The sequence below is a fragment of the Hypomesus transpacificus genome, chromosome 13 (assembly GCF_021917145.1).
Source record: "Hypomesus transpacificus isolate Combined female chromosome 13, fHypTra1, whole genome shotgun sequence".
Lineage (NCBI taxonomy): Eukaryota > Metazoa > Chordata > Actinopteri > Osmeriformes > Osmeridae > Hypomesus > Hypomesus transpacificus.
Genome location: NC_061072.1, coordinates 9,023,119 through 9,035,801, shown reverse-complemented (window position 1 = coordinate 9,035,801; position 12,683 = coordinate 9,023,119). Strand labels below are relative to the sequence as shown.

Genomic DNA, 12,683 nt, shown 5'->3' with positions numbered 1-12,683 from the left:
TCCAGTGTAGATGGTATCGGAGCCAGGGTTGTCCAGTGTAGATGGTATCGGAGCCAGGGTTGTCTAGTGTAGATGGCATTAATCGCAGGATTATTGTGTCCTGTCTCTTTTGGGCACCAGGTCAATCACTCCAGCCCCAGGCATGCGCCAGATGGGTTTTTGGGTAATCCCTGTAAGTGTAAGATCAGGAGACATTTAGGGTGTGTGGGTGTGTGTGTGTGTGTGTGTGTGTTTGAGGGAGTTTGGGGGGTTGGGGGACGAGAGGCTGGATTGTTTTCAGTCAAACCTGCAAAACATGTTATAATGCTCTCAAATACATGACACAGACACAAGCAATCCAGCCAGACAGATTGATGTGGCTGATCGGTCAAGAGCTCCTCATTACAACAACTTTCATATGGATTATCCCCCACCTGCAAAGATGATGATTGTAGCTTGTTCAAGCTTGTTCAAATTTATGGTTGAAAGTGAAATATTGGCCGCTGTAAATTCCACATGCGACACTCAGGATAAGCAGAGCAAGTGAAGCCTAGCTTCTGAGTAAATAACCTCATCAGTTTATGGCCTGAGGTTTCTGTGTCTTTGGGACCTCTTTCTCTTTCCTTCATGCCCACTCACTGTTCGAGTGTCCTCTCACAGAGGGATGACTGACAGTTTGATGGACCTTTGGGAAAGAAGCTGTAGGATCTGCTCTGGAGGAAAGAGCCCCTCAGTGAATTGCTCCTCCAGAGGTTTCGTCTATTTTTTCTGTCTGAGGTTTATGGAGAGATTTACTTCTTCTTTGTCTTCTTTGAGGGTTTGGTATGGTTATAGGTGCTGATGGGCATCTGTGAAGCCCGATCTTCTGACATTACCTCTTAAAAGGGGCTGTACAAATAACATTTTATTTGATTTTAACGCTATGCTAGTATTTGTGGCTAAGTTCTGAACAGCAGTGTTACACAGTTTTCTCCTGGAAACACCTTCAATTTCTTGGTCCAAGTCTCTTACACAAGTGCATTTAACACACGCATGCTATCACATGATCAGGAGTGTGCTGCAATGTCAGCAATGTTATCTTGGCCCCTAATTCCCCTCAGTGAAAGGGGAGATGTTTTCTCACAGATTTAGACCAATATTATCAGAGGCTGTGTGGAGAAAAGTATTAGTATTGATCAGAGCTGCTCTCTAATCCTCCATGCCCTCTGGGTAACCTCCACTTAAATCCAACCACAAAAGCATATTAACCCCTACCGCTGACCTCTTAGGTCACCGATTTACTGAACTGCGTGACGGTTGCCGTGGTGATAGGTAATTGTGTCCGGGGCATGTAAGGCTGTCTTGAGGGGCCATTCCAAAGTATTACTGCCTTGCTGCACCAGTCATTAAATGAAGGCAACCAACCAAGTGAAATAGCATTTAAAAAACGAAAAACAACAATGAATGCTAATCATGCTTGAATATAATTGTCTTCCAATCGATACACACCACTGGTGGATACCAGCTCAAGCGATTGATTCTGTCTCATTTCCAGGTTAACATGAGACACCAATGCCTAGATATCTTAATCTTGCTAATGAAAACAATCCTTCAGATCAATGTATTTCACTTTAAAATGTGGTGATTTACTGCAGCATCTCTGTAACAAGTGAACAAAGACACTCAAACCCTATATGTTGAGCTAGTGTATGTGTGTAAATAGTAGAATTGAAAAGAAGTGGTAACTCAGAGTAACAGTAGGAACACCAGAGAGGGGATCTGTCTGGTAATAAACCACAGCACCAGGCTTGCTTCAGGATTCTAGGGATGCATCTGTTGGAGGGAGATTCCCTGTACGATCTCTCATAACTAGACAGGGAAGAACACTGTGTGTGTGTGTGTGTGTGCGTGCGTGTGTGTCAGGGACAGGTTCTAAGAACCGCTACAGGATTCCAGAATCTAAGCATGTCACCAATGTAGCAAGCCCTTTAAGTGTGGTGTTTACTGTAAACATGATAGAACATCCCTGAAGGAGCATGAACCTGCAGTCAGTTTTCACACGGGTCACCAAATTAGTATTCCTATTCTCTCTTAGGTGATTGATAGCCCCTATTGCTTAATAATATGTGTTAGCTTAGCAGTTTCTCCTTATGATGGTAATTAATTCAAGCTACCAGCTGCTCTGTCAAGATGAGTCCCCAAAGTTACCCTGGAAAGTTTTAATGAGCAGGTTGACATGCATAATGGGGAAGGTGAGATCGTAGAGGTTGCGATCCTGGTGTGTTTTACTATCTGGAGAGGCTGCAACACCATAGTCTGCGGTGGCGATTAAAGTCAAGCTAGCGTTGGATGTCCTTGTATGTTAGCAATGCATGACTCATTACCTGTCACATTGTCTCAGAGCCGCATGTTGTGTCCTTAGAATACCAACTGACGCCCTACACTGAAACAATGCATGGAATCTAAATTGTTGTTGTGCAAAGGGTAGTGTGTAATCATTGCATAACATCATATTTGGAGTTTAACTAATTGAGCGATGGGCTTATGTTACGGAATCTGAGACAGATGAAAAAAATTGGATAATTGTAATTTACTGTAAGTAGAAAACAAAGATGGATTAATGACAAAAAGCATTGGATTGTCAATAGTCTTGGTGGAATAAGCATTGCTTGATTTCCTTTTCTCGAAATCGGCAGGTGGTGTAGAAACAGACTAGCATTTGAACGCTCCAAAATACTTTCAAAGCCATTAATTACTTGCAGATAGAACAGATAGACGTGCCCAATGTTCCAACTGCCAAATGGATTCCTCTGCGGTTGAGTGCACTCAAACAACAACAACAAAACAGACTTTGGAGAGCGTGACCTGACAAAATGAAGCACATAATAAACCCAATAACATTTTACATAAGACAACGGATGAGTGCATGTTTGTAGACATATGAAATCTCCTCTGTTGACTACACTGACAACAGTGTGTGTGTGTTGCTTGGTTGGTCGGGGCTCTTCTGAGTTGTATTAACTTTGTATTAATTAATGCTCTCAGCAGATCGTATTACAAGATCACTTTTAATACATGGATCCTTTCAATTCCATTCATCAAAGATCACTGTCCCCATTTCGCTGTGTCATGATTGACCATGCCATGCAGTGATTGGTGTATCCTGGTCCTGGAACAGTCAGATAATTGTTTATATTATTGACCAATCAAAATACACTAGGTGACTTCTTCCCTCATGTCTCCTGGTTAACAGTTATGTTTTTGTGTGACCATGAGTGATGCTTTCAAAACTAGCATAAATACCGCACTACTGGATAAACAAAAGATTCCCAGATGTGTTGCTAACAGTTGCACACATCAACTCATGTTTATAATCCCCCCCCCCCAGCTGTGATCCTGTTCACAAGCATGCCACTAATTCATCTGAATACTGATAAGTCAGCAGCTGGCAGAATGGAAGGTGGACGTCAAAGTAAATGGATTTTGAGGGGTTGTGGGTGTGGTTGGGGAGGGGGGGGGATTTCCATAATGTCCCATTTACTGACTTAGCAATGATTTGGAGTGGAGTAGACATCAGATACAAAACGGCCCTTTAATATGTTTATAATCTTAACACCGATCAACTTGATGCACAATGTAGAAACATTAGTCAGGGGCAGCATCGTTCATCATCTCATGACGTCCTCAAAGCCATGTAAATACATCAATTTGTAATTGTTCAGTTTTCTCTGTCCAATAGGAATCTTAGCCTCTCGTACTGTATTCAACTGTTCTTTACTGAATCCTATATGTCATCAACTGTATATGTGATTACATGCTTTTACTGTGCTGGCTCAACTGCTGAAGAACTTTTCATTTGCTCATACAGTGACTATTGTAAGATGATGTATTGTGCCTATTTTTAGGTTTCTGCTCAGGGGAAAGCTAGGCCAAGTTCAGTTTATTACCCGAGGGCAGGATTTGGTTTTTGAATAACTCATCTATCACATGGTGCACTAAATACAGCTAACTCAAATTGGATTTCGACCCAAATGGGAGCTTTGCCATATCCTTCAAAATCCATTGCCATTTTCTAGTCTATCTAATAAGGGTTCACAAGAATATTGCACCTACAAGCACAAATTAAAAAATCATTATAATCAGATTTCACCTTAATCCGTGTCCAATAATATTGACTTGAGAGAAGAGAGTCGATGAATATTCAATACAATGCTTAGATTTATTCATTCTTTACAAAAATGTACAACTTGTAGAAACACAATGTTACTGGAACTTCTGCCTCTGTGGTATGAGGGGAATGCACTTAGGATTGTTATTCCAAAGCTAACAAAATAAATAACACTTCAACTGCCTTGGCATTCTATCGTAAGCCAATACCATTTCACTTGATTCATACAGTAGTTGTTTTCCTACACAAAAACTGGAGTTAAAAGTTCAAGTAAATATAATACTTTGTTACGGGGTAGTGAGTTGAACTTAAGATCAAATCTGTGGCAGCTTCATCCTATTTCTCCCATCACATAGTCCTTGGAGACAAAGGGCAACTGCACGGCTAGCACAAGTATGAAAGACAGCGTGTCAATACTTCATGTCACATTAAGGTCAAATCCATTTCTCCTGACCCCTAGGGGCCATCTGGAATTGGAAGTAGTCCTTTGTTGCCCTAAAATGCCTCCCCTCCTCCATTAAAGGGACCTTGGCTCAAAGTTTCTCAGGAAAAGATCAATCTCCTTAGAGGCCACTGGAAGGAGAGCTCATCTTTTCCGGTTTTTGCTGTGCTTCACCGTCTTCTTCCTTTTCAGGATCATCTCATAGAGTTTCTCCAGACCTGTCTGAAGGCCCTGTCCGTCCACAGCGCTACAGCTCTGAACATGGCGCAGAGTGGACGCGTTCAGTTCCTGGACAGCCAGAACTTTCTCCACCTCGCCCACAGAGAGGGCCGAGGCCAGGTCCTGCTTGTTGGCCAGCACCAACACGGGCACTCCCTGGTTCTCTGAGGTGCGAGTGATCTTGTGGAGCTCCACCTTGGCCTCCTCCATGCGCTCCACCTCGGTGGAGTCCACCACAAACACCATGCCGTCCGTTCTCCTGGTGTAGGACTTCCACAAGGGCCGCAGCTTCTCCTGACCTCCTACATCCCACACCTGAAAGCTGATGGCTCGGGAACTGCCAACCGCCACTTTTATCTTCTCCGTGTTGAAGCCTTTGGTTGGAATCGTTTTGACAAACTCCTTCAGCTTCAGCCTGTAGAGCAACGAGGTCTTGCCAGCCGAGTCGAGGCCGATGACCACCACATGCAGGGACTGGAAGCCGGGCAGAAAGGAAGTATTGGGAGCCATCTCGGTCAGCTGGTTCCCCATGGCGAAGTGTAGTTTCTCACCTGCTCAGATGAGGTAGCAGATTCAAAGGGTAGTCCCTTTTAATGGTTTTTGGCATTTGCACCTTCTTAAAATGTGGAGGTCAGCAGGCTTGAACACCTTATCAAAACACAAATAGAAAGCTTAGTTAAAGTTTCTGAGGAAGACAAAGGGGGGGGGGGGGGGAGTCCTCCATTAAACTGCACTTGGGGGCTTTGACATGCTATCATTATAGGTGGTCAACTTTAGATAGGTAAACCAATATGTCAACACAAATTAATGACTGCTGATCAAGACACTGCTAAACACACTGAAACAACTGTGTTTTCAGTCTAATCAGAATAGTCCATGTCAATTCCTCCTTGCAATTAAAGTCCCATTAATACGAGTCTACAGATTATATATCTTGCACATGACACTGACAACACAGTTGTCAGAGACTCATTTAATAAATGTATATCGGTATATATGAGTGTTGGTTTTAGAAGTCATCAAGTGTAGGCCCAGTCATGACAGGGATATCATTTTTTAATTAAAAATAAGGGAAATAAATGCTCTGGGTCTAATATGAAGCTTCAGTTTACAGCAGCTAATTGGGTGGCCGGACTAGGTTGCTCTCCTTGCACGTTTCCTTCTACAGTCTCTAATCCTTTTAAGACTGCTAAACCAAAATGGGCTTCTCAAGGCAGATTGATTTCCAGTATAATATTGTACAAGCCATATCTATTCAGTATGTGTACATATAGCGTTAGACCGGTATGGGAATTACTAGAGAAATATAATCCCGTTGATGTGACATGAAACATATAGAAACACGCAGTTTTACATAATTTGGAAAACATAATACAGCTGCAAGTAAAATCTTGACATGCACTGTTGAAGCCAAAGACTGATTTTTAATTATCATTCACCCCATGAAAAAAGTGACGACCCGATATTTTCTGATATATTCCACTATTATTCTCAAATAAAATGCAGATGATTTCAGCATAAGGCACCTTTAAAATGTCCAAAGTCGCACATACCTTTTAGAATGGATTTTGCATAGACGATAACGGCATCACGCCACTGAAATACAGCGAAACATACTTGCAAAAAGAAATGGTTATCCCAGCACGCGAGGGTTCTGTCCGCTGCTTTTGGCCGCACTGACGGAGCTTTAGAGTGAGATAGATGCGCACAGGACCTGGAACAACAACTCTGGTTGACGTCACTCACCAACCCACAAACATTAGCTACTCCCTCTGCTGGTATCGTGCTGGTAGAGTATTTGTCTACAAGGCGCTGTCCAGCCGCCTTTATATTTATCGTGCGCGTGAAAGTAGAATAGAGAACTCGGAGCTAACATATTTCCACGGCAGATGCAATCGACTGATCTTGAAATGAAACAGTAAACCAACAAATTTCAAATGTAACTCTTACATATTACATAAAAATGTCATCCGTTGATTACCTTGCAACTAATGGTGTTAACAATTATTGAATATAATATGTTAAACTAATACTGTATTATTCTGTCCTGAATTTCTGAAAGTGACGTAAGAAAAAGTAAACTGATCGACAAAATCAACATTAATTCTACACGTCAGTCAGTACTGATGACCAAGACAAAGCTTGACCAATTAAGCAACCTTCAGCCGCAACTCCATGTTTACAAGACTATGGCGACACTCTGTGGCAGATAACGCATAAGCATACTCTCTTTGCAGAAAACTTGAACTAATCAGCTTATGGCCGTAGCCGTGGATTCAACATTGGGGACGAAATCTGATGGGGAGTCTGAGGTCCCCCATGAAAACGTTTTACGTTAAGTTATGAATATGATACATTTTATTTATATGATAATTTTGCATAGTGTGCGTGGTTGCCTGTCATAGAGTAGCACATTTATATCTTATGTATATTTTTTATATCAATATATGGGGGTGGAGGGGGGGGGGGGATATATAATGTGATTACGGCCCTTTATCAGCATAACAAAATCGTGTATTTCGCCAAAACGTCGCAATTCTGTGATGTCACAATCGGTGTTGCAACTGTCTAGACTTGTTTAGACTTGTAACGTGTTCACATGTCTGAGCGAGGCCGGCTGCTGCTTACTGTCTTGTTGAAGCGTGGAGACGCTCACACTTTGGCAAGTACCGCATTTCTACAGAATAATACCAAAAAAACATCAACTTTGTTTTACAATTTCTTTATAAACAAAGATTTACTTTCAGTCACAAACATTTATTTTAATAAGCTTCATTTGACATGACAAGAAGTCGATTGTTACAGGTCAGATGCAATACTTTTGACCAGGTATATGATTATCTGACAATTGATACTGTTATGCGGCACCCTTAGTCTCTGCCAAGTATTGTTGCATCACAATGGGCCCCAAGGGGTGTGGGCATGCTCAATTACTGTGTGGTGCCCCCCAGGGTCTGAGGCCACATCCTGTTCTCTCCACCAGGAGGCGCACCATGGCAGCCATGCACTGGGAGGCACGCCGGAGATGGAATCTAGGAGGGCGACGTGAATCCACAAGTCATGAGGTAGGGTAGGAGTTAGGCTACTTCTGCATCATCAGCAATGACATGTGATGACTATTGAAGAGACGCTCTCCCACAGTCTAAATGACAGAGCCTAGAAACTCCGATTTTACAGCAGTCGATTCCATTCACCGCTAATCCAACAGCAGAATAACACATGGTGAAACGAAACGCATCACAAAGCGGTTTGCAGAGGTGGTTGATGAGAACTGTCTCATCAAAATACAGGAGACAGCAGGACCAGCCCCTGTAGAGGAGACGAAACCAGAGGTGCCAACTGTGCCAGTCTTGCCCCTTAAACCCATAAACTCAGGTAGGACTCATTCATTAACTGGGTAGACTGGGGATTCTTTCATTCATATTCTTTACTAGTAAGTTTTTCCATATCAATTTGACACAGTTCTAGCACATTTATCTAACTTGTCTTTCTAGAAGCAGATAAGGAGGTCAAGTGCTCATGTCAGCATACCATCAAAAAGTCATACAAAGCCAAGATTGACAACAGATACTCTGTGAGTATTTTTTATTTATTACACTGATCACTCAATTATTACAATTAAACAAGAAGATTGGTATTTGCATCCGCTTCAATGATTTAAATCAAAAACACAGAAAGATACAATTGCATAGTATAGCCTAACCAGTTAAACCGGTTCCAACAGTATTTTGGCAAACAGAAAGTGCAAATGTCTTGAAGACAATCTCATATATTATTCAATTTTTTTTTGTATCTGTTTCAGTCCATTCAGTACAACCAGCAGTGGTGAGGTCTGTCCAAAACTCGAATACCACATGACCACACACTACCTTGTCGTGAACGACTCTTCATGACAACGACATGCTTACTCTGATTTGTCTGTTGTTTTCTGACTCACTGACAGGCAGAAAGAATGCCCTCATCAACGGACAAAATTAAACAACAATGGAAAAAAACTAAACAATGATATTCTTTGGTAAAGAGTCTTCCCTTACTGATGTGGACATTTCTTGTATCAAGTCAAATTAGACCTCATTTATTTACCATGTTACAGAGATATGTTCACTGTTATCAACTTCAAAGAATATGTGGATGTTGCCAGCCTATGTTGGTGCTCATTGCACCTGGTCATGAAAATAAAGTGACAGCATTAAAGTGTGCAAACATACATCATAGACCCAGTTACTCAAAAACAACCCCAAAATGACTGCTACTGCAAAGTTTAGGCACATCATTTGCTTTTTACCAGAAGCACATTGTGCATTTAAAACTATTACCTTGAAACTGTATGAAGACCAGTAGTTTAGTAAACATTGGCAAACAGAAAACAATCATCATTTGCATTCTTTAAGAAAAAAGTATTAAGAAAGCATAAAAAATACAGCATTCATTGAAATAAAAAAGTCTAAAACAATATGTTGAAGAGTGGCACATAGGATATAAACTTGGCATAATTGAAAATGCTCTGCCTCTCCAATAATACAAATCCAAAGTGCAAAGGGGGCTTCCAATCATATTGTTTCCCTTCAACACAACAAATCCCTTTCAGTAGAACACTCAAATAGTTTCACAGTTTGGCATTAAATAAAACTGACATATTTACTCAAAGCTCTGGTTTGTCATTGGATTAGACAATCGATTAATTCGGTACACCGCTGACGCAAAAGACACTTCCTGACAGCTTTCAGTTTCATCAGCTCATTATGGGATGGGGTGTGGTGGTGTTGGCTCCACAGTCTACGTACTCGAACGTATCCCTTGACAACTGCTCTGAGTGGGCTAGGTAAGAAACATTCATGGTCATTCTGTGGACGGCAGAGAAAAACAACATGTTAAAAACTTACAATGACCAAAAAACTAAAGTTTTACTGCCTGGACCAGGTCAATGTCTGATCCATATCTAGGGTTAGAAGTATAAACCTGTGAATTTAGTTGGTTTAGGGTTTAGATTGGAGGATTTGTCACATTGTGACTAGTTTTACTGCATAGGAATGCCACAGTGTGTCAAAGGGGCGTGATATGTGTGGGATGTAGTACAACACTCTAGTTGGTACAGCCGATAGCTGCTCGGTTTTGTTTAAATTGTGTGCTCAAATTATAAGAAAATTAGAGCCCAAGAATGTGAAATACTTACTGCAAATGCAAAAACAATGTGTGGATCTTGATGGAGCTGGACTTGCAGAAATTACTGAAACAGAGATTCATATTATGCATATCATTCTTAAGAGTATTTTGATTCATTCAGTTGGAAGTGCTAAAGCAGTCCACTTCTTTTACTGTTGTTGCAGCCCCCCAAAAAAGCTGTTCATATCATGGTCATGCGTTTCTAAAACATTCTATGTTTTAGTCTGCCTAATATAATTATATCGATAACTATATTACTATATAGTTAAAATGCAAAAGTGTTCTTACTTCATGCCTGCGTCATCAAGCATAACAGGTACGGTAATTGTATACTGTAGGATAAAAATGGCAAATGACAATCTTTTCATCAGAGATTATAAAGAAAATAATTTCCATAATCTAACGTCAAACTGTTCTTTATTGTTTTTGCTGTGAACATTTATTTGATCTAAACTACTTTACAATGGTTCAAACTAACCGCTCTTTGTGAAGATGGTTTAAGCGAGGTCATGTTAGATATCTTGATCCTTCCCTGAATCATTTTATTAATCAGCACTTGAACGTCAAAGTCAAGGATTTTAACTTCAAGAAAATTATCGTTGCTGATGTTGAGGACATTCTAGAAAAGAAAACATGTTGTTTAGTCACATGATCTTAAGACAATTAAATACGTTATTAAAGTACATCATGCATTAAGGGCTGTGTCCGGAACTTACAGTAACCTGCATTTCCACTGTGTTTGGCGTGAAGAAGACCATCACTGATTTCACAGACACAGGCAGAATGGTTATACTCCGAGGGAAGAGGAAGAAGAGGATCAAAAAACAGAAGAAGAGACTCAAGGCCACTGAGATGAACACGTAGAGTTTCCTAGGATAGGGGATAAACAAAACAAACAGCTTTTTAACATTAAGCCATATAACACAACTGGCTAAACACACGTATGGTTTGAATTCCGAGCTGATGTAGACATCGGTGGCAGGGGGTCTCTCACGTGTGTCTTGGTTTCAGTCTTTGGTCACTGCATGAGATGACGGCGACCAACTGGTCCTGATGTCCTGTAAGCACAGTGCAGAAATTGTCAAACGTTCTGGGGTTTCTTACCAACAAAGAAGTGAAAGTGTTCCACTTTCACTTCTCAATCTGGTTGAAACGCATTCTAGTGCGACGGATGCATCAGACTTAAAAAAATTAAATAAAAAACATTCCAGGAAAATAATACTTAAATCAATTTGAACTAAAACATTTAAATACTATTAATCTATCCTGAGCATATGCATTGTGTGATACAGTGTTAAAGTGCTTGCCAGTCTTGTGGGTACCTCACCTCTTGGAATGCGTCCAATGCCATGACAAGTTGGGCAGGTGTCCCCCATAATGTCACCATTGATGGCTCCATACGAAGTCTGGTGTACCGTCATTTTCTTCTCCACATCGTTTTCCTCCATATTCCCTGTGTTCCTGGATGAGCTGACACAAACACACCATTATAGGCAACCAAGTACTACAACCTGCCTAACCGTTCTCCCCCAAGAACACTACTTTGTAAATTGCTTTTTTCCTCTTGAAGTTCAACCGCAGTTGGCTCAATACCTTATGTTGGAGTAGAAGTTTATCTCCTCCTAACCATGCACAGTTGGTGTGATGTAGTCCGCTGTAATTGTATATCCATTGACTGGGTCAAAGGGAAGGCGTATCTGCTTTGCTCTAATGTGAGGGTATTGCCCTGCTCTTTATGACGGTCCATCAACCAGCGAGAGAGATCCCTTTTCTACATTGTGAAAACAGCAGGAGGGCAAAGTTCAACGAAGTAAGATCCACAGACTTAGACAGTTTTGACGAAAGGATGTTGCTAATAATTCATGTAGGCTTGGCCCACGGAACAGCTCAGGAATTAGCAGCTAAAATGTATTCCTTAACATATGTCACTGGAAATATTTAGCACCTTTATAGGCCATTGTAGCCCAAGGCAATTAGGGAATAGGTGTGTTACATTATATTTAGACAAGACGAACCCGTACCTAAATGTAACACGTTGACAACATTTTCATGTACAGCATTGACTGCTAAAATACATGGCTGGGTTGAATAATTGAAGACACGATAATCGGAAAATCTGCTGACTCAAGGAAAACTGTCGGCGTTCGAAAGTGCGCACTTACCTTCCTCTTGCTTCTGGCATCAGGTCTTCATCATAAAGTCAACTTGCATACAAAATGTAGCCTACCATGAAATTACTGAAGTCGGAATAATATCCCCGCGCCTATACGAAAACAAACAGTATTTCACATTCGCAACAATTGGAAATGTGCGGATGGTTTACTTCCTACTTCTGATGGTTTTGCATTTGCATTCCTCAAACAGTTTGTGCTGCCACTTGGTGGTAGGCTTAATAAAATACCGTAATGGCATATAAATAACCGTTTACATATTTATTTTACGTGTGTATCTAGTATAATCAACAATTAGGTAATTTTGATGCTCTGGTCCATCTATTATTCTGAAACATTTAATTAATATCTCCATTGATTAAGGTTTCAGTCAAACAGTTGGTAATATTCTCTGCAAATGCACAAACCTATTGATCCGTCATCTCAAATTAAGACATTCTTACCACTCTTCAACGGTTCTAGTTTCTGCTGATAATGTAAACTAGCTTATAATATCTTCATTCAGATCTCATATTCTGTATACATTAACAGGAAACAAGCCAATTCCTTCAAGTACAGAATG

At 40.8% G+C, this 12,683-nt stretch overlaps 2 protein-coding genes across 4 annotated transcripts; both read right to left on the bottom strand.

Moving 5' to 3' along the window:
• Positions 1-4,166: 4,166 nt before the first annotated feature.
• Positions 4,167-6,494, bottom strand: arl4d (ADP-ribosylation factor-like 4D). Of its 2 annotated transcripts, none has more exons than XM_047031970.1 (2): positions 6,341-6,494; positions 4,167-5,435 (listed from the first exon to the last, which is right to left on the bottom strand). In XM_047031970.1, the coding sequence occupies exon 2, from the start codon at positions 5,316-5,318 to the stop codon at positions 4,713-4,715; it is 606 nt and encodes a 201-aa protein (XP_046887926.1). In that variant the 5' UTR covers positions 5,319-5,435; positions 6,341-6,494; the 3' UTR covers positions 4,167-4,712. The 2 variants fall into 2 exon arrangements, with proteins under 2 accessions (XP_046887926.1, XP_046887927.1); XM_047031971.1 differs by having other exon boundaries at positions 4,167-5,338; positions 6,341-6,458.
• Positions 6,495-8,344: 1,850 nt separating this feature from the next.
• tmem106a (transmembrane protein 106A) lies at positions 8,345-12,317 on the bottom strand. Of its 2 annotated transcripts, XM_047031966.1 has the most exons (9): positions 12,113-12,315; positions 11,544-11,721; positions 11,278-11,420; positions 10,945-11,008; positions 10,667-10,820; positions 10,429-10,569; positions 10,239-10,282; positions 9,961-10,014; positions 8,345-9,631 (listed from the first exon to the last, which is right to left on the bottom strand). In XM_047031966.1, exons 3-9 carry the CDS (start codon positions 11,396-11,398, stop codon positions 9,520-9,522), a joined length of 690 nt encoding a protein of 229 aa, XP_046887922.1. In that variant the 5' UTR covers positions 11,399-11,420; positions 11,544-11,721; positions 12,113-12,315; the 3' UTR covers positions 8,345-9,519. The 2 variants fall into 2 exon arrangements, with proteins under 2 accessions (XP_046887922.1, XP_046887921.1); XM_047031965.1 differs by lacking the exon at positions 11,544-11,721 and having other exon boundaries at positions 12,113-12,317.
• Positions 12,318-12,683: the final 366 nt, after the last annotated feature.